At 42.0% G+C, this 23,036-nt stretch overlaps 2 protein-coding genes across 3 annotated transcripts in view; one reads left to right on the top strand and one right to left on the bottom strand.

The window, feature by feature from the left end:
- atad2b (ATPase family AAA domain containing 2B) overlaps positions 1-15,454 on the top strand; it is a 74,664-nt gene extending 59,210 nt beyond the window's left edge. The window contains exon 29 of one of the 2 annotated variants that reach the window (XR_013630399.1): positions 15,440-15,454. The gene's annotated coding sequence lies outside the window, so the exon portion shown is untranslated. Of the gene's footprint in view, positions 1-914; positions 1,241-15,439 lie in introns of those variants that run through there. The other variant, XR_009120261.2, reaches the window with a different exon arrangement.
- klhl29 (kelch like family member 29) overlaps positions 66-23,036 on the bottom strand; it is a 124,767-nt gene continuing 101,796 nt past the window's right edge. Inside the window, exons 10-15 of the mRNA XM_058057548.2 lie at positions 22,338-22,536; positions 11,824-12,006; positions 9,946-10,126; positions 3,577-3,770; positions 3,360-3,504; positions 66-1,849 (exon numbers count right to left, since the gene is read on the bottom strand). Of these exons, the coding sequence (XP_057913531.2) occupies positions 1,666-1,849; positions 3,360-3,504; positions 3,577-3,770; positions 9,946-10,126; positions 11,824-12,006; positions 22,338-22,536 (1,086 nt within the window). The 3' untranslated portion in view covers positions 66-1,665. The remainder of the gene's footprint in view (positions 1,850-3,359; positions 3,505-3,576; positions 3,771-9,945; positions 10,127-11,823; positions 12,007-22,337; positions 22,537-23,036) is intronic.

The following is a 23,036-nucleotide window of genomic DNA, read 5'->3' as shown; positions in this document are numbered from 1 at the left end:
CCCAAGAAGATTCACTGGTGGAAGATGAATAATGAAATATGTCAAACAAAAACCAGCTATTCTAAAAGGCTGTTTATGGGCATGCCTGTAAAGCAATAGTGACCCAGGGGTGCTAACTCCTCCCACATCCCAAAAAGATTCACTGGTGGAAGATGAATAATGAAATATGTCAAACAAAAACCAGCTATTCTAAAAGGCTGTTTATGGGCATGCCTGTAAAGCAATAGTGACCCAGGGGTGCTAACTCCTCCCACATCCCAAGAAGATTCACTGGTGGAAGATGAATAATGAAATATGTCAAACAAAACCAGCTCTTCTAAAAGGCTGTTTATGGGCATGCCTGTAAAGCAATAGTGACCCAGGAGTGCTAACTCCTCCCACATCCCAAAAAGATTCATTGGTGGAAGATGAATAATGAAATATGCCAAACAAAACCAGCTCTTCTAAAAGGCTGTTTATGGGCATGCCTGCAAAGCAATAGTGACCCAAGGGTGCTAACTTCAGCACATCAAATTGCCATTTGTTGAATGCATAGCAGGTTGCTCGCATGCTAGCTATTGGCATTGTTGACATTTTCCATTTCATTCAAAACGCAGAGGCCAAAAGCCGCCGGTTGGAATCAAATTCCGGGCAACAGCCGTTAAGACATATTTTAGTGACATACCACGTCCAAAACATCCAAATTGGTGCTAAGCTATTTTTGTAGCTCATTTCATCTACTCTTGTCCACTTCTATGAAATAAAAGTAAAACTTTCCTTTTGCTAGCTAGCTAAAATGGCTAGTTTTTTGGGGATGCACATTTACACAAATCGCACTTTTTGAAGTCAAGCTATCAATCTTTTGTAAAAACATTTATAGAGAGTTGCCTCCCAGGTTTGTAAAATATACATATTTCTCCTTGCTGTATTTACAGAAGCCCACCTAGAGTACACCGGCCTCTAGTGGGCGCCAACCACACTCGTATAAAAAGCTAACAAGGCAGGAAGGAGGAAGGAAGGAAGGAAGGAAGGAAGGAAAGAAAAGATAACAGTCACTGGTGATTTTTGTGCTTTTTTAAAAACCCCAACATAGTCCTGATCAGCACGGGGGGCGGCCAATCACCCTTAAGAACAGATACAAAAAAAACCACTTCACCCTCGTGAGACGTCAGTCCTCATCTCATGGAGACCGTCCCGTCCTCGAGATGCCACCCCCGTCCCCCCTCAAATATCACTCCTGCCCCCTAGCTGTCACCCCTGTTTCCTAGACGCCAACCCTGTTTCTTAGATGTTAGCCCCATCCCCAAATTTGACTCTCAAATGTCCCTCCTGTCCCCGAGGTGTCACTCCCATCCAGGAGATGTCACTAGTGGGGTTGAAACATTCCGTGTCTCCAACGAAGAAGGCTAGAAAAGGAAGGTGGTTTACTAAGAGGGTCCCTGCAGGTGATGATGGACCATGATGGACAACATGGCCAACAAGTCCAGTACATTCTACACAGGGTGTTTTTTTGGAAGGGTTGGCGTTTGACCGGGGGACCGGGTTGGGGCGGTGGTGATGTCAGCTGAAGAAGACGGCCTTCGCCAAACGAGATACAGGACCCTGGCCGAGGCGACACCTGCCGGTGGGGGTTTGGCACTGTCGCTGGGCGATCCCGGGCCCCGCCCCCGGACCCCGCCCCCGCCCTCAGCCGCTCTGGATGTACTTCTTGATGACCACGCAGCCATGTCGGAAGAGCGGGCAGGGCAGAGACTGCAACAGCGTCCATGTGTTAGCGCAGGGGTCAAAGGTCTCCATGTTGCCCAGCGCCGGACCCTCGCTGCTGACGATGCCGCCCGTGGCATAGATCTTCCCGTCTAGTATGACGGCGCTGTGAGTACACACAAGTATAGTACTTTCTAAGTCTAACTTTTTTGCACTGTGAGTACACAATTGGGGCTATGTAGTGTGTGTGTGTATGTACATATATATATATACATATATATATGTATGTACAATGAGTATGTGAGGTAAAGATGAGTCAGAAAAAGGAAAGAATGAAATGAAAAAGCCAAGATGTTCTTCTTGGACGTGAGAATCAGAAAGAGGAGTTTGTGTGCATGCAGGATTAAAATCTTTGGGCCGTAAACAGATTAAGGTTTTGTGCTCCTATTGGCTCCTTCAAACACACGTGCAGGGAAACGCTGCTGGAAGTGGAAAAGATGATGACATGAAAGCTTAAACGTTCTTGGAGAAGAATCCTCCATGCTGCCTGGGTCAGCCTGCACATCGCCAGGGTCTCCTGCTCCTTAGCAAGCTAACATGCTAACTAAGATGATGGAACGTGTCATGGCGAGGATTTCATAGGCAACGGGCGTGGACGTTGTTGAAGGCGATGCTAGCATGGTGCGCGTGGACGTTGTTGAAGGCGATGCTAGCATGGTGCGCGTGGACATTGTTGAAGGCGATGTTAGCATGGTGCGCGTGGACGTTGTTGAGGGCGATGTTAGCATGGTGCACGTTGTTGAGGGTGATGTTAGCATGGTGCGCGTGGACGTTGTTGAAGGCGATGCTAGCATGGTGCGCGTGGACATTGTTGAAGGCGATGCTAGCATGGTGCGCGTGGACATTGTTGAAGGCGATGTTAGCATTGTGCACGTGGACATTGTTGAAGGCGATGTTAGCATAGTGCACGTGGACATTGTTGAAGGCGATGTTAGCATAGTGCACGTGGACATTGTTGAAGGCGATGTTAGCATGGTGCACGTTGTTGAGGGCGATGTTAGCATGGTGCGCGTGGACATTGTTGAAGGTGATGTTAGCATAGTGCGCGTGGACATTGTTGAAGGTGATGTTAGCATGGTGCGCGTGGACATTGTTGAAGGTGATGTTAGCATGGTGCGCGTGGACATTGTTGAGGCCGATGTTAGCATAGTGTGCATGGACATTGTTGAAGGCAATGTTAGCATAGTGCGCGTGGACATTGTTGAAGGTGATGTTAGCATGGTGCGCGTGGACATTGTTGAAGGTGATGTTAGCATGGTGCGCGTGGACATTGTTGAGGCCGATGTTAGCATAGTGTGCATGGACATTGTTGAAGGCAATGTTAGCATAGTGCGCGTGGACATTCTTGAAGGTGTTGTTAGCATACTGTGCATAGACATAGTTGAAGGCGATGTTAGCATTGTGCGCGTGGACATTGCTAACATGCTAACTAAGATGATGGAACATGTCATGGCGAGGATTTCATAGGCAACACTTCCTCTTGCCCCAAGACAGCTGGGATACTTTTTTTGATGGATGACTGAATGAGTGACTATGGATGGATGGATGGATGTCTGAAGGAGTGACTATGGATGGATGGATGTCTGAAGGAGTGATGATGGATGGATGGATGTTACCTGCAGAACTGCCTGGAGTGGTTCATGTTGGCTCCGGCTTTGATGTTGCCTTTGTCAGGGTCGTAGATGGTGGTGGCTCTGGCGTAGGCTCCTCCCAGGATGTACACCAAGCCCTTGAGACTGACCGCTGGTGCGTATTTGTTATCTGAACACAGGAGAGTATCGTCACGTCCTCCCGCCTCAGTGTCCCGTTCTTCGCTCCGCGTCGCTCACTCACCGATCATGGGCGACTCGATGAAGCTCCACGTGTTGCTCTGCGGCACATACGACTGCAGCACGCCCGCCGAGCGGCCGGCCTCGTTGACGCCGCCGAAAACGTAGACCTTGCCGCCGCAGACCGTGGCCGCTGCCGAGTGCACCGGCTTGGGCAGCGGAGACACCATCTCCCACTGGTTGGTGATGGTGTCGTACCTGTGGGTTGGAGACGGGTGATGTTAGCATAGTGTGCGTGGACATTGTTGAAGGTGATGTTAGCATAGTGTGCGTGGACATTGTTGAAGGTGATGTTAGCATAGTGTGCATGGACATTGTTGAAGGTGATGTTAGCATAGTGTGCATGGACATTGTTGAAGGTGATGTTAGCATAGTGTGCGTGGACATTGTTGAAGGTGATGTTAGCATAGTGTGCATGGACATTGTTGAGGGAGATGTTAGCATGGTGCGCATGGACATTGTTGATGGTGATGTTAGCATAGTGTACATGAACATTGTTTAAGGTGATGTTAGCATAGTGTGCATGGACATTGTTTAAGGTGATGTTAGCATAGTGTGCATGGACATTGTTTAAGGTGATGTTAGCATAGTGTGCATGGACATTGTTTAAGGTGATGTTAGCATAGTGTGCGTGGACATTGTTGAAGGTGATGTTAGCATAGTGTACATGGACATTGTTGAAGGTGATGTTAGCATAGTGTGCATGGACATTGTTGAGGGAGATGTTAGCATGGACATTGTTGAGGATGATGTTAGCACAGTGTGCATGGACATTGTTGAAGGTGATGTTAGCATACATAGTGTACATGGACATTGTTGAAGGTGATGTTAGCATAGTGCACATGGACATTGTTGAAGGTGATGTTAGCATAGTGTGCATGGACATTGTTGAGGGAGATGTTAGCATGGACATTGTTGAGGGTGATGTTAGCATAGTGCGCATGGACATTGTTGAAGGTGATGTTAGCATAGTGTGCATGGACATTGTTGAAGGTGATGTTAGCATACATAGTGTACATGGACATTGTTGAAGGTGATGTTAGCATAGTGTGCATGGACATTGTTGAAGGTGATGTTAGCATAGTGTGCATGGACATTGTTGAAGGTGATGTTAGCATAGTGCGCATGGACATTGTTGAAGGTGATGTTAGCATAGTGTGCATGGACATTGTTGAAGGTGATGTTAGCATAGTGCGCATGGACATTGTTGAAGGTGATGTTAGCATAGTGTACATGGACATTGTTGAAGGTGATGTTAGCATAGTGTGCATGGACATTGTTGAGGGTGATGTTAGCATAGTGTACATGGACATTGTTGAAGGTGATGTTAGCATAGTGTACATGGACATTGTTGAAGGTGATGTTAGCATAGTGTTTTCTATTCATCAAGTCTCTTGTGTGGCAGCATAGGAAAAAAAAGTAGGATAAAATCAGCCCGAGAGAGACCCCATGTGGCGGCATGGACCCAGGGAGTCACAGAGTGTAGTGGGTGGTTGCCGGGTTAGCGGAGCTGTAAGGGGGGGGAGGCGGGAACCTTGACACAGTGGGGGCCAGCGCCGCTATTTTACTTAATCCCGAGGAACAAGGGATTAGCTCAGTGGGGGGGGGGCACACCAGAGCCTCTGCAGGGGGGCTTTGGGAGCATCTTGTTGCTGACTGCTAGTGTCATTCCACAGGACCCCCGGGGTGGGATCCCGCACCACTTGGCGCCATCCACCCAACTACTAGAACTAATAGAATTAGCCATGAAGACCAAGAGAAAGTGAATGGATAGAAAACATGCTAGGTTAATTAGCCACTCCAAATTATCCATAGGTATGAATGTGAGTGTGAATGGTTGTTTGTCTATATGTGCCCTGTGATTGGCTGGCCACCAGTCCAGCGTGTACCCCGCCTCTTGCCCGAAAACAGCTGTGATAGGCTCCAGCATACCCCGCGACCCTCGTGAGGATAAACGGTGTGCGAATATCGATATTTGTAGATGATCCCTTGGCAGAACATGCCAGTGAGCGATGGCGGCTGCTCTACGGGGGGGGGTGTCGTGTTGCGAACAGTCTTCATGAAATATTAACCCCGCAACGGAGCTTGAAGGACGCACAAACGTGAGCGCACGGCAGGATAAATAAAGGAAAAGCACTTCCGTGATTGACACATCATTAGACATCCATGAATTATTCAAACAATCATATCACTCGGCAAAAAAAAGATCGACATTCTCGCGGAAAGGCGGCGGTTCGGGACATCTGATTGCAAGTTAAAAGCCTCCACTGCTCCCGACCCCCCCCCCCCCCCCCATACAAAAAGGTGTCAAGTCATTAGCGAATACGGGAACAGTCAGGCCGCGTCCTCCTGAGTGTTGATTTGTGCTTCCTGGAAGAAAAGGCGGCACCCCGGTAGCTTTGCGACGGTCCTGATTGAAAACATCATGGCGACCGTGGGCTGGCGTTTCCTCGCCAAGAGGTGCGGTGCCACGGAGGACTGCAAATGAGGCCTCGCCACAAATAAGATCTACTCGACACGGCCTGTGTGCGCGTACAAATCTGTGCGCATCCGTCAGGCGCCGAGCGCAGCCAATCAATGATGGCGGCGTCCCCCTCCTTGCCGCCATCTGCATATCAAACATGGCAAATGCTGACTAATGATTCTGGCGGAGGTTAGCTTTCCAGTCACAAACGACGCTACGCTAGCACTTCTTTTCTCTTATCGCGCGGAAGCACGGCAGGTGAGGGTCAAGGTGCGGCCCCTCGACCCGCCAAATGTGGCGTTTAGAGAGTAGAAGCGGCGGCGAGACGCTAACGAGCTCATTCTCATTCTTCTCCGTTTCTTCGTTCCATGCGCTCTCTGCAAAAAATGATAGTGAGGAGAAAACTAAATATAATTTCTTATTATTTGTACATCAACGATATCTCCAAAGTCATGTATTATTTGCGGATGATACCACTGCTTTTTGTTCCGGAGGGAGTACAGACTAAACCATTAGAAAGGTCAGAGAAGAAAAGGTCACACTAAAAAGATGTTTTGATAATAATAATATTGTCCTTAAACCTAAATAAAACTAAAATCATTTAGTAACAGCAGAAAGGACACGCACCAGCAAATACAAATATGGTGTAGACATTGAAAACGTGAAGGAATGATGGAGGGGTAGGATTTAATAAGCTTTGCTTCTTCCTACTCCTTTTGGACATGAAGTGCTATATATATATATATATATATATATATATATCACTATATTGATGGTTGCTATGGTACCCATTATGTCTTTGTATGGTCATATCACCTTGTACTTTGGTATGTGACAAAAAATACAAAAAAAAAATAATGAAAAAAATGCAAAAAATTAATGAAAATGAATAAAAAATTTTTAAATACAATAAAATAAAAAAAATTAAAATGAAAAAATATAAAAAACTTAAACTATATTAGGAAAGCAGGAAGTGAACAAATGTAACAGTGATTGTAAACGTACCAGATGGAGTGGTAGGATTTAATAAGCTTTGCTTCTTCCTACTCCTTTTGGACATGATGTGCAATATATATATATCACTATATTGACGGTTACAATGGTACCCATTATGTCTTTGTATGGTCATATCACCTTGTACTTTGGTATGTGACAAAAAATACAAAAAAAAATAATGAAAAAAAAATGAATGAATTAATGAAAATGAATGAATAACATTTTTTTAAATACAATAAAATAAAAAAATATAAAAATTAAAATAAAAAAATAAAAAAAACTTAAACTATATTAGGAAAGCAGGAAGTGAACAAATGTAACAGTGATTGTAAAAGTACCAGATGGAGGGGTAGGATTTAATAAGCTTTGCTTCTTCCTACTCCTTTTGGACATTAAGTGCTATATATATATATATATATATATCACTATATTGACGGTCACTATGATACCAATTATGTAATTGGATGGTCATATCACCTTGTACTTTGGTATGTGACAAAAAATATCAAAAAATTAAATGAAAAAAATGAATGCATGAAAAATAAAATAAAATATAATAAAATAAAGTAAAAAAAAACAATATTAGGAAAGCAGGAAGTGAACAAATGCAACAGTTAGTGATTGTAAAAATACCAGATGGAGGGGTAGGATTTAATAAGCTTTGCTTCTTCCTACTCCTTTTGGACATGTGGAACTGGGAACTGATTATGGGATGCATTCAATTGTAATCTGATGCATGTTCAAATGAAATTAAACCATTACCATTTCCATATTTCTTAATGAAATTCAAACTATATCATCAAGTCAAATAAATACTGTACCGGTATGACCATTTCATATCAAACATATATGAAAAATAGCAATATGTTCTATGGCATTGACAAATGGATAATGCCTCGCTATCACAAAGAGAAAAACAAACGTGTCGGACGAACGTCGTGGCTTTGCTTCCATCGTCCGTAGAAGCGCCTGAAGGCACCACGTAGGATGTGACTGGTGTTTATGAGCCCCATGAAATAAATAACAGCTGATAATCCGGCAGGAACGCTGCCAAGCGGCCGGGCCGGCTGTAATTTACGACACCTGTTCCACGGAGCCCACGTCGCCGACCAGCTGCTCCCGCTTGCAAATCTTCCTTCCCTTCTCCGCCTTTTTTCCCGCCTGCAAACACCGGCGCTGCTTGGCGCCGTTGGGATGATTAAGATGCTCCTCGCCGCTTAATGACTGATGCCGCTGGCCGACCCGGGAAGGGGAGACCGCTTAGGAACTACGACGCCATGCCGCACAGGAACCGCAGTCGCAGGGAATCGACTCCATACTTGATGGTACACAAACGTAAACATGGAGGAAATACCGCTTGGACTGTCGCACGCCAGGAACCCGAGTCCGATTGCTGGCACCAAAAAGCACCCAATCATATTCATAATCATATTTAGACCATTTGCAAAGGGATTGGCTACGGGCCAAGGGAGATACCATTACAGTTTGGTCCACCAGTGGAAAATGGAAAAGGTATGATTTATGCATACACTGATATGCTTATTATTATGATGATGATATTTCTATGACCAAAGGTAAAGGTATGATTTATGTTTACAATGATATTCTTATTATTATGATGATATTTATATGACCAAAGTTAAAGGTATGATTTATGTTTAGAATGATATTCTTATTATTATGATGATATTTCTATGACCAAAGTTAAAGGTATGATTTATGTTTAGAATGATATTATTATTATGATGATATTTCTATGACCAAAGGTAAATGTATGATTTATGCATACACTGATATGCTTATTATTATGATGATGATATTTATATGGCTAAAGTTAAAGGTATGATTTATGTTTAGAATGATATTCTTATTATTATGATTATGATATTTCTATGACCAAAGTTAAAGGTATGATTTATGTTTGGAATTATATTCTTATTATTATGATATTTCTATGACCAAAGGTGAAGTTATGATTTATGTTTAAAATGATTCTTATTATGACGATATTTCTATGACCAAAGTTAAATGTATGATTTATGTTTACAATTATTCTTATTATGATGATATTTCTATGACCAAAGTTAAATTTACGATTTATGTTTAGAGTGATATTCTTATTATTATGATGATGATATTTTTATGACCAAAGTTAAAGGTATGATTTATGTTTAATATTATTATTATTATTATATTTCTATGACCAAAGGTAAAGCTATGATTTATGTTTAGAATGATATTATTATTTTGATGATATTTCTATGACCAAAGTTAAAAGTATGATTTATGTTTAGAATGATATTCTAATTATTTTGATATTTCTATGACCAAAGTTAAAGGTATGATTTATGTTTAAAATTATTCTTATTATTATGATGATATTTCTATGACCAAAGTTAAAGATATGATTTATGTTTAGAATGATATTCTTATTATTTTGATGATATTTCTATGACCAAAGTTAAAGATATGATTTATGTTTAAAATTATTCTTATTATTATGATGATATTTCTATGACCAAAGTTAAAGATATGATTTATGTTTAGAATGATATTCTTATTATTTTGACGATATTTCTATGACCAAAGTTAAAGATATGATTTATGTTTAGAATGATATTCTTATTATTTTGACGATATTTCTATGACCAAAGTTAAAGATATGATTTATGTTTAGAATGATATTCTTATTATGATTATATTTCTATGACCAAAGGTAAAGGTATGATACATATTCTTATGATTATGATGATATTTCTATGACCAAAGGTAAAAGTATGATACATATTCTTATTCTTATAATGATATTTCTATGACCAAATGATTTACGTGCATGACATGCCGCTGCATCTACGAAGGCGTCTCGTGGTCTAACCCTGCTAAGTTAGCCAAGACGGTCCAGGACCAGCTTACCTCTCCACGTGGTCCAGATTCCCTGACACGCCCAGGCCTCCGATGGTGTAGAGTTTCCCGTCGTAGACCAGACTGTTGTGTCTGCAGCGGGGCACCGTCATGCGGGACACCAGGTTCCAGTTGTCCAGCAGGGACATGTAGCACCACACGTCAGCTAGCATCACCCCCGACTCCGTGCCACCTGGAAGCGGCACAGAGATAAATCATCTGAAAGCTGCAAGACTTTTCAAAACAAGGGGTTAGCGGCAGGAGCGTGCTGATTGGCTGCCTCTGAAGGCCTCTGATTCCCCCAGCTGGCTGGTTCCGAGTCCCGGCGGACATGGGCGTGTGTGTCCCCGTGTCCAAACACACATTTCCAATGATATGTATAGAAAGCCGGAGGAAGGAAAAGGGTGAACGCTGAGCAATCCCGTCGCCTCTCCAGAGTTCAGCGCCAAATAAAGGCCACAAATGGAGCGTGGAGGGTGCAAATCCGGCGGTCGTCTAAGCTACTGGCGCTTCAAAGCCACCAAGGATGCGGGTCCTTTTCAAGCTCTTGAAAGATTTGACAAAGGTCAACAAAGACACTTCCTTTTTTTGCACCGCTGCTCCTTTCTTGACAGGAAGTAGCTTCTTTCTACCGTAATACCCACAATAGAATCACCCTGTAAAATGTCAGGTGTCATTTTCTCCAATGGACGTTTGTTTGAGTTAGCAGGATTGTGCAAAGACTAATGGAGGCTGAAGTCACCGCAGCGTGACGCACAAAATGATTGTAGGGAACATTTTAGTGCAGATCTGGATACAGTTGCACATCACGCAACGCAGCCTTGGAGGAGGTCTGTGCTCTGGTGCCGGACATTTTAAAGGGGACTTAAAATGAGGTTTTGTGCACTTGGAATTGAACCCTGAAAGAAGTTTGGGATGGATCTGAAGGCTCGCTTTCAGGGGGGTGTTCTAACACTGGCGGTTTGTGATGTCACAAATTGACAACGTGAAATAAACCAACGTTACTTGGTGGTGTGGAAGAGTCAGAAGAGCCAGCAGTAAGAAACAGTCTGTGTAGCATTATAGAGTGTGCATACATGGAACGGGGTTGATAGTAGCCATTTCCCACCGCAATCAGTGGCTCTACCACAGTTTTTTGGTGGTCCTGCAAAAAACGTGTAATGACCACAGTAGAAGTTACCCATGCTGTAGAAACTGTAGCTAACACTAAAATGCTAATGCTACCTACCATTGAGAGACGCCTTGAAGTAACCTCTGTTCTTGAGAAACTTGGGACTATACAAGTCTACTTCCAAATGGGAAGTTGGGTTCACGACACCGAAAGTCCTTCTAAGCACTTGAAATCCATAGAAATCCAGCTGGAATAGGTGCAGATTATGGAAGATCCAGAAAGCTGTGTGTAGCTGCTCTATAGGATTTCAAATATAATACAAAGGGCCCAAAAATTAGCATAATAGATCCCCTTTAAGAACCGTAATGACATATGTCGTCCTGCAAAATGGATGATGTACACCCTGGACTGGTGGCCAGCCAATCACAGGGCACATATAGACAAACAACCATTCACACTCACATTCATACCTATGGACAATTTGGAGTCGCCAATTAAGCTAGCATGTTTTTGGAATATGGGAGGAAGCCGGAGAAAACCCACGCACGCACAGAGAGAACATGCAAACTCCACACAGAGATGGCCGAGGGGGGAATTGAACTCAGGTCTCCAAGCTGTGAGGCATTTGTGCTAACCACTCGTCCACCGTGCAGCACCAAGTTGCTTTTAAGAAAAATTCTGTTCATCAACATTGACATGTTTTTAGCGGTAGCGCACGGAATTCCGTTTTGGTGGTTATTCCGATAAAGGTACCCTGTACGCTGTCACATGGGGCCTACCTGACAGGTAGATGTTGTCGCCGGCCGAGATGACGCTGAAGAACTCCCGGTCGTAGAAGGGCAGGCTGGCCAGCGGGTACCACTTGCCGTTCTGCGGGTTGAAGCAGGTGACCGCCGTCAGGGAACGCTGACTCATGCCGATGGCCTGGCGCCCCCCCACCAGGACGATGACCTCTGCCACACCTGGGGGGGGGGGGGCAAAGATGGCTGTCAAGCGTTGCATTTTTAAAGAGTTCAAGATTCTTCTTCAATAATCTTAATTCATTCCCAACAGTTACTAATGTCTAATATTGTATTATTTCATATTAGTAATATGTTAATATTATTGTGACATCCCCAATTTAATATTGTATTATTCGATATTAGTAATATGTTAATATTATTGTGACATCACCAATTTAATATTGTATTATTCGATATTAGTAATATGTTAATATTATTGTGACATCATCAATTTAATATTGTATTAGTCGATATTAGTAATATGTTAATATTATTGTGACATCACTAATTTAATATTGTATTATTCGATATTAGTAATATGTTAATATTATGGTGACATCACCAATTTATTGTTATAATACTATATTAATAGTACATAATACCATTGCCATAATTACTTTGTTTGTCATAATACTCCAACTTTTCCTCCCAATATTCCATGCTACTAAAGACACATGATTTTTTTATCTTAATATTTTGACTTTATTCTCGTAAAATTCCAGCTATTTTTCCACAGCTGTTAAAAATTTGTTTAAAATTAATTTTCCAAAAATTTCAAATTTTTTCATAATGCCATAATTCATTCATTCATTTTCTACCGCTTATCCTCACGAGGGTCGTGGGGGTTGCTGGAGCCTATCCCAGCTATCTTTGGGGCGATAGGCGGGGTACACCCTGGACTGGAAAAAAAAAATGTCTGACATCCAGCAGGCAGCATCACAAAGTGCGACACGGGAAAACGTCCACTCGCTCGGCTGTCGACTCGCTCCGTCTGTGTCGGCCATTTTTGGAAGGTTGCCACTCTGCCTTTTGGTCTTTGAGCTTCCTCGTTTGCGGCTTTGAGAAAAAGAGCTTAAGATGAAAAGCAGAAAAGAAGTGTTGTTGTTTCGTCAGCTCCGCCATCAAAAGACGTCTGACTGAGCGTGGACATCGGGGGAGTCTGGAGTATTGATCCAGGAAAGAGATGAAGCGCTTGTTGGCCTCCGTTCAGAGTGCATGAAGATTAGTCCCCCCCCCCCCCCCACTCATCCCGCCTCACCTTCGCCCCCCCCCCCCGTCTGACAAACACACCACTTAGGCTTGCCTGGCTGCCGGTGGTCGCCTGACTGAGAACTGCTTATTGGCCCGCACGAAGGGGTCGGTTTGGTCATCTTCATCGTTGGTGTCTTCATGCACCCCCCCCCATTATGATTAATGATTAATTAATGATGACTACCATGAGGTATTGGATGTATAATGATGATGATGAATACCATGAGGTATTCGATATATGATGATGATGATGAATACCATGAGGTATTAGATATATGATGATGAATACCATGAGGTATTAGATGTATGATGATGATGAATACCATGAGGTATTAGATGCATGATGATGATGAATACCATGAGGTATTAGATATATGATGATGATGAATACCATGAGGTATTCCATGCATGATGATGATGAAGACCATGAGGTATTCCATGCATGATGATGATGGCTACCATGAGGCATTAGATACATGATGATGATGAATACCATGAGGTATTAGATGCATGATGATGATGAATACCATGAGGTATCAGATGTATGATGATGATGAATACCATGAGGTATCAGATGTATGATGATGATGAATACCATGAGGTATTAGATGCATGATGATGATGAATACCATGAGGTATTAGATGTATGATGATGATGAATACCATGAGGTATTGGATGTATGATGATGATGATGAATACCATGAGGTATTAGATGCATGATGATGATGAATACCATGAGGTATTAGATATATGATGATGATGAATACCATGAGGTATTAGATATATGATGATGATGAATACCATGAGGTATCAGATGTATGATGATGATGAATACCATGAGGTATTAGATATATGATGATGATGATGACTACCATGAGGTATTAGATATATGATGATGATGAATACCATGAGGTATCAGATGTATGATGATGATGAATACCATGAGGTATTAGATATATGATGATGATGAATACCATGAGGTATCAGATGTATGATGATGATGAATACCATGAGGTATTAGATGCATGATGATGATGAATACCATGAGGTATTAGATGTATGATGATGATGAATACCATGAGGTATTAGATGCATGATGATGATGAATACTATATGATGATGATGATGAATACTATATGATGATGATGATGAATACCATGAGGTATCAGATGTATGATGATGATGATGAATACCATGAGGTATTAGATATATGATGATGATGAATACCATGAGGTATCAGATGTATGATGATGATGAATACCATGAGGTATCAGACATATGATGATGATGAATACCATGAGGTATTAGATATATGATGATGATGAATACCATGAGGTATTAGATATATGATGATGATGAATACCATGAGGTATTAGATATATGATGATGATGAATACCATGAGGTATTAGATATATGATGATGATGAATACCATGAGGTATTAGATGTATGATGATGATGACTACCATGAGGTATTAGATGCATGATGATGATGAATACCATGAGGTATTAGATGTATGATGATGATGAATACCATGAGGTATTAGATATATGATGATGATGAATACCATGAGGTATTAGATGTATGATGATGATGAATACCATGAGGTATTAGATGCATGATGATGATGAATACCATGAGGTATTAGATGTATGATAATGATGAATACCATGAGGTATTAGATGCATGATGATGATGAATACCATGAGGTATTAGATGCATGATGATGATGAATACCATGAGGTATTAGATGCATGATGATGATGAATACCATGAGGTATTAGATATATGATGATGATGAATACCATGAGGTATTAGATGTATGATGATGATGAATACCATGAGGTATTAGATGTATGATGATGATGAATACCATGAGGTATTAGATGCATGATGATGATGAATACCATGAGGTATTAGATGTATGATGATGATGAATACCATGAGGTATTAGATGCATGATGATGAATACTATGAGGTATTAGATATATGATGATGATGAATACCATGAGGTATTAGATGCATGATGATGAATACCATGAGGTATTAGATATATGATGATGATGAATACCATGAGGTATTAGATGCATGATGATGATGAATACCATGAGGTATTAGATGTATGATGATGATGGCTAACCATGAGGTATTAGATATATGATGATGATGAATACCATGAGGTATTAGATGCATGATGATGATGAATACCATGAGGTATTAGATGCATGATGATGATGACTACCATGAGGAGAATACCAAGAGTTTTGGCCAAGACATTTAGTCTCCAGTCATGCTAACGTGCATGCTGGAGTTAGCATTGATTCAAACTTTGAGGCTAAGACGCTAAATGTCTTTTTGCAGCGTAAAGAATTCCCACACAAATGATTCCACACCGCATCGACTCCCGGAGAGAAACAGGAAACAGAAACATAATTACCCGGAGCTGGACAAGAACCAAGTAAAGTCCTGACGTTAGGACGCTTTTGTCTTAACAGCTTAAACGTACGACCAGCACAGCCGGCAAGAGAGGAAAATAAAAGTGTAAATTGGGCGGCGGCCAAAAGTGGTGGGTGGCGTCCTTGGAAGCTGTGAGGATGTTACATTCCACGCCGTGATCAGCTGATGCCTGGCAAACGGAGCTTATGAGCCGGTGCTTGGAATTCAAGGAAGCCTCCTTACATTGTCCGTCAACGCCGGTGACATGATCTCCTGCGCACGCTAACAACAGCTCATCACACGCACATCCAGCAGCTAATGGAACAATTAGCAGCTAATGGACACAATCATGGCGACACTCCTCAGTTGATTCCTAGCAACTTTTTTTTTTCCCTGCTTTGTACCGGCAGCTCATTTCTATGCTGAACAGACATTTGGACCACTTGATTAAAATCCAATAAAGCAAATGAGCAAAGCGTTCAAACACTTGAACAAATGCTAAACAGATGCAGAAAAGCCTCTTGTCCGGACAGAGTGCTTGCACTTAAAGAGACAGTACCCCTTTTTGTAAAACCAGGAACCATGTTTGCTTATGTGATGCTAGTTTTTACTTTTTTTTTTCCAAAAGTAATAGTAATGGTAATGGTTTAATTTCATTTGAACATTACATCAGATTACAATTGAATGCATCACATAATCAGTTCACAGTTCCACATGTCCAAAAAGAGTAGGAAGAAGCAGAGCTTATTAAATCCTACCCCTCCATCTGGTACTTTTACAATCACTGTTACATTTGTTCACTTCCTGCTTTCCTAATATAGTTTTTTTAAAAACTTTATTTTATTATAATTTTTCATTCATTCATTTTTTTCATTTATTTTTTTTGTATTTTTGTCACATAAAGTACAAGGTGATATGAGCATCCAATGACATAATGGGTACCATAGTAACCGTCAATATAGTGATATATATATAGCACATCATGTCCAAAAGGAGTAGGAAGAAGCAAAGCTTATTAAATCCTACCCCTCCATCTGGTACTCTTACAATCACTAACTGTTACATTTGTTCACTTCCTGCTTTCCTTTTTTAATTCTATTTTTTTGTTTTATTTATTTTAATTATTATTTTTTTTTAATCACGTACCGAAGTACAAGGTGGTATGACCATACAATGACATAATGGGTTTAAGGTTTTTTTTTTTTTGTTACATTTGTTCACTTCCTGCTTTCCTTTTTTATTTTATTTTATTTTTTTGGTTTTATTTATTTTAATTTTTTTTTTTTTTTTATCACGTACCGAAGTACGAGTTGGTATGAAAATTTTATTTTTGTTACATTTGTTCACTTCCTGCTTTCCATTATACAGTTTAAGGTTTTTTTTTTATTTTTGTTTTTTTTTTAATAATGCACCTCATACCAAAGTACGAGGTGATATGACAATACCAAAAGTGTCAATAGGATGATGCACTAGAAGCGGGTTAGCTTAAACATGCTTTTAGGAAGCACAACCGGGAACACACCACATTATATTGTATTTAAATTGTATTTAAACTTGAAAGAAAACACAAAAAGAGGCCATTCCAATTCATAATTACATTTGCTGCACATGTATCCAAGAGTAAAACCAAAAACAATGTATGCCTCATGCGTGTACACACATGCACACAAATACTTCACTCAACAAGAAGTGCTTCACGGATGGCGGTTCTCGTTTCCTTTACGCTCGACAGTCTTATCAACAGAGCTCAGGTGGCGCCCCATCTGCTTAGCCCCATTCTTCAACACACACATTGAAGGACTCCGACTTTCATTTGCCATCATCTAACACCCTTTCACCCGGCCCTCTCCTTCCGGTCTTCATCTCAACTGACCCACCCGTCAATCCTGCAAACATAAACGCGCCCCCTGCTGTGTGGTACCCAAACAGTGACACAACTGATGCACCCACGGTACACAGGTGCTCGCAAAATGACATTATGACCAAAAGTGAAAAATGATGTACATTCATGGTTGCACGGTGGTTGAGTGGTTAGCGCGCAGACCTCACAGCTAGGAGACCCGAGTTCAATCCCACCCTCAGTCATCTCTGTGTGGAGTGTGCATGTTCTCAAAAACATGCGAGGTTAATTAGCCACTCCAAATTGTCCATAGGTATGAATGTGAGTGTGAATGGTTGTTTGTCTATATGTGGCCTGCGATTGGCTGGCCACCAGTCCAGGGTGTACCCCACTCCGCCTCTCGCCCAAAGACAGCTGGGATAGGCTCCAGTACCCCCCGAGACCCTTGGGAGGATAAGCGGTAGAATATTAATGAATGATTATTAGTACTACTACTAGTAGCTTTTGCTTTTGCCCTATTATATAAAATTTGTTAGACATTTTTTTTGTAAAAAAAAATAAATGAAAAAAATCAATAAAAAATATACAATTATTTAGGGGGGCTTAAGAAAATTTTTAAATAGGCCTAATGACGCCACTGGCCCTTAAAAGTTAAAAAAAAAAAAAAAAAGGTTAATTGGCCACTCCAAATTGTCCATAGGTATGAATGTGAGTGTGAATGGTTGTTTGTCTATATGTGCCCTGTGATTGGCTGGCCACCAGTCCAGGGTGTAACCCGCCTCTCGCCCCCAAGACAGCTGGGATAGGCTCCAGCATACCCCCGCAACCCTCGTGAGGATAAACGGTAGAAAACGGTGATTTCTTTTGACGAGTAGAACTGAAAACCCATGAAAATCTCAAATTCACTCTCAGAAAATGAGAATATGACTTATATACATTATTGTATGATCGAATAATAAATGTGTAAAAATAGTTTCATATTATATACTGAATGTACTATGACTAAATCATGCTGTTGATGATTGCATTGCAACATTGTTTTGTGCATATAAGACTACCAAAAATGGCGTTTGGAATTCATTGCATGTACATTATTCCCTCAGAGAAAAACTGGACTAAAACAAGACAGACACAACGTTAGGTGCCACATAAAGCGAGAAAACGGGATCTCACACACACACACACACACACACACACACACACACACACACTGAGCAGGTGGCATGTCATGCATCATGCATGCGCCCCCTCCCCAGCAGCATTTATGTGCCATTATGTGTCATTTTCCACGTACACAAGCGCCAGTTAAAAAGGTTTAGTGGCGGGCCGGCACACGTGGGCCTCAAGCGACGTCATTACGAGCAATTAAATGAAAATACCAAGCGACTCCCCGCGTGTTTGCTTATTAGTCGTTAACGCAAACGGAGGCTGAAGTCACCGCAGCGTGACGCACAAAATGATTGTTTATACGGCAGAGCGCTGAAGTGTGTTGGTGTGTGTGAGGAGACACTTCATAGGCGGCAAGGTTGCACAGGTGTGTAGGTCCTTGTGTGTGTGTGTGTGTGTGTGTGTGTGTGTGTGAGTGTGTGTGTGAGTGGTTGTGTCGGATTAGATCCAGAGTCTTCAAGTGGACTTTGTAAAGTCAGTGCACCTTCACACTAAACTTGATGTCATGTACTACAACACTTTTACTCCTATTGGCAAATGCGGGTATGAATGATGCATGCCGAGGTACATGGATACATACAGTAGGTAGATATACTATGGGTACATGAATAAATGACAGGCAGTACTTCGACAGGTTTGGGGGTAGATAAGGGGGTAGGAAGGTCGAAAGATGTGTATCTACACAGCTACAGCTACATAGTAGGTGGGTATAGATAGATTGGTAGGTGACTACATGTGTGGTTAGAAGGTAGATGGGTAGGTGGATACATAGGTAGATGGGTATGTACAGTATGTGGGTAGTTAGAGAGGTATGAAGGTAGATACATGGGTAGGTGGGTAGAGTAGGTGGCTTGGTAGATAGATAGATAGGTATGTATGTGGGTAGTTAGAGAGGTATGGAAGTAGATACATAGGTAGGTGGGTTGGTAGATAGATAGATAGTTAGATGGGTATGTATATGGGTAATTAGAGAGGTATAGAAGTAGATACATAGATAGGTGGGTAGGTAGATAGATAATTAGATGGGTATGTATGTGTGTAGTTAGAGAGGTATGCAAGTAGATACATAGGTAGGTGGGTAGGTAGATAGATAGTTAGATGGGTATGTATGTGGGTAGTTAGAGAGGTATGCAAGTAGATACATAGGTAGGTGGGTAGGTAGATAGATAGATAGTTAGATGGGTATGTATGTGGGTAGTTAGAGAGGTATGGAAGTAGATACATAGGTAGGTGGGTAGGTAGATGGGTATGTATGTGGGTAGTTAGAGAGGTATGGAAGTAGATACATACTGCAGGTAGGTGGGTAGAGATAGCTGGGTTGGTAGATAGCTAGTTAGATGGGTATGCACATGGGTAATTATAGAGCAATGTAAGTAGATACATAGGCAGGTGGGTAGAGTAGGTGGGTTGGTAGATAGATGGATAGTTAGATGGGTATGTATGTGGGTAGTTAGAGAGGTATGGAAGTAGATACATAGATAGGTGGGTAGGTAGGTAGATAGATAATTAGATGGGTATGTATGTGAGTAGTTAGAGAGGTATGGAAGTAGATACATGGGTAGGTGGGTAGGTAGATAGATAGATAGTTAGATGGGTATGTACAGTGAAGAAAATAAGTATTTGAACACCCTGCTATTTTGCTATTTCTCCCACTTAGAAATCATGGAGGGGTCTGAAATTTTCATCGTAGGTGCATGTCCACTGTGAGAGAGATAAACTAAAAAGAAAAATCCAGAAATCACAATGCATGATTTTTTAACAATTTATTTGTGTGATACAGCTGCAAATAAGTATTTGAACACCTGTGTATCATCTAGAATTCTGACCCTGAAAGACCTGTTAGTCTGCCCATTAGAAGTCCACCTGCACTCCATGTATCATCCTGAATCAGATGCACCTGTTTGAGGTCGTTAGCTGCATAAAGACACCTGTCCACCCCATACAATCAGTAAGACTTTAACTTGTAACATGGCGAAGACCAAAGAGCTGTCCAAAGACACCAGAGACAAAATTGTACACCTCCACAAGGCTGGAAAGGGCTACGGAGCAATTACCAAGCAGCTTGGTGAAAAAAGGTCCACTGTTGGAGCTATCATTAGAAAATGGAAGAAGCTAAACATGACGGTCAATCTCAATCGGAGTGGAGCCCCATGCAAGATATCACCTCGTGGGGTCTCAATGATTCTAAGAAAGGTGAGGAATCAGCCCAGAACTACACGACAGGACTTGGTCAATGACCTGAAAAGAGCTGGGACCACCGTTTCCAAGGTTACTGTAGGTAATACACTAAGACGTCATGATGTGAAATCATGCATGGCACGAAAGGTTCCCCTGCTTAAACCAGCACATGTCAAGGCCCGTCTTAAGTTTGCATATGACCATTTGGATGATACAGAGGAGTCATGGGAGAAAGTTTTATGGTCAGATGAGACCAAAATAGAACTTTTTGGTCATAATTCCAATAAGCGTGTTTGGAGGAAGAAGAATGAAGAGTACAATCCGAAGAACACCATCCCTACTGTGAAGCATGGGGGTGGTAGCATCATGCTTTGGGGGTGTTTTTCTGCACATGGGACAGGACGAGTGCACTGCATTAAAGAGAGGATGACTGGGGCCGTGTATTGTGAGATTTTGGGGAACAACCTCCTTCCCTCTGTCAGAGCATTGAAGATGGGTCGTGGCTGGGTCTTCCAACACGACAACGACCCGAAGCACACAGCCAGGAAAACCAAGGAGTGGCTCCGTAAGAAGCATATCAAGGTTCTAGCATGGCCCAGCCAGTCTCCAGACCTGAACCCAATCGAAAATCTTTGGAGGGAGCTCAAACTCCGTGTTTCTCAGCGACAGCCCAGAAACCTGACTGATCTAGAGAAGATCTGTGTGGAGGAGTGGGCCAAGATCCCTCCTGCAGTGTGTGCAAACCTGGTGAAAAACTACAGGAAACGTTTGACCTCTGTAATAGCAAACAAAGGCTACTGTACCAAATATTAACATTCATTTTCTCAGGTGTTCAAATACTTATTAGCAGCTGTATCACACAAATAAATTGTTAAAAAATCATGCATTGTGATTTCTGGATTTTTCTTTTTAGTTTATCTCTCTCACAGTGGACATGCACCTACGATGAAAATTTCAGACCCCTCCATGATTTCTAAGTGGGAGAAATAGCAAAATAGCAGGGTGTTCAAATACTTATTTTCTTCACTGTATGTGGGTAGTTAGAGAGGTATGGAAGTAGATACATAGATAGGTGGGTAGGTAGATAGATAATTAGATAGATACATAGGTAGATGGGTAGAGTAGGTGGGTTGGTAGATAGCTAGTTAGATGGGTATGTACGCAGGTAATTAGAGAGCAATGTAAGTAGATACATAGGTAGATGGGTAGGTAGGTAGCTAGTTAGATGGGTATGTACGCGGGTAATTAGAGAGCAATGTAAGTAGATACATAGGTAGATGGGTAGAGTAGGTGGGTTGGTAGGTAGCTAGTTAGATGGGTATGTACGCAGGTAATTAGAGAGCAATGTAAGTAGATACATAGGTAGATGGGTAGGTAGGTAGCTAGTTAGATGGGTATGTACGCGGGTAATTAGAGAGCAATGTAAGTAGATACATAGGTAGATGGGTAGAGTAGGTGGGTTGGTAGGTAGCTAGTTAGATGGGTATGTACGCAGGTAATTAGAGAGCAATGTAAGTAGATACATAGGTAGATGGGTAGGTAGGTAGCTAGTTAGATGGGTATGTACGCGGGTAATTAGAGAGCAATGTAAGTAGAACCATAGGTAGATGGGTAGAGTAGGTGGGTGGAGATGGTTACCTGCAGAGAGCCTGGGTCTGGTCCTGGGGGTCTGCATCTCCTGGCGGGCGTGGGGTAGCATGTGGTAGCGCTTGGCCTCGTTGACGAGGTCTCTGCACGCCTCAGATGACTTGATGAGCTCCTCGTTGTCCACCACGTTGAGCAGGTAGGACGGGTGGATGAAGGGCAGGCGAACGGTGGCCAGCAGCTCAGACAAATGCTGGCGAGGAAAAAGGACAAAGACAAATAAATACACGTTTACGTTCCTGCTGGATATGTTCTACTGATGTATATGTTCTACTGTTGTATATGTTCTACTGTTGTATATGCATACATTGGACAGGAAAGGTGTGCAGAGAGGCAGGGCAAACTGTTGCCATAGCAACCTCCTCTACAGCTGCAGTGTGTGTGTTTGAATGTGGCGGTGTGAGCCCCCGTGGGAGGCTCATCCACTGCGACAATAAAACCTGTACACAGGCCGGGGAGCCTGACCCGGCTTGACCTCTCTGGGCTCACGGCTGCGTGCCCCGGCTAGTAGGGGTGGCAAGAACTGAGTCCAGCTCACATCACTCCACAAACATGAACGCAATCATCAGCCAAGGATCCTCCTCACGTACCTGAGCTCCACTTTGCTCTCGAGCAACCGCCTCACAATTGATGCACATGGACAGCTTAGTACTATTACAGTTGTATCAAAGTAGCGTAAGTCATACTTACAAG

Source organism: Doryrhamphus excisus, linkage group LG19 (assembly GCF_037039965.1).
Source record: "Doryrhamphus excisus strain RoL-2023G ecotype Guam linkage group LG19, RoL_Dexc_Guam_v1.1, whole genome shotgun sequence".
In the NCBI taxonomy this organism is placed as follows: domain Eukaryota; kingdom Metazoa; phylum Chordata; class Actinopteri; order Syngnathiformes; family Syngnathidae; genus Doryrhamphus; species Doryrhamphus excisus.
The sequence above is the reverse complement of the archived record's forward strand: the minus strand, read 5'-3'. Positions and strand labels throughout refer to the sequence as shown.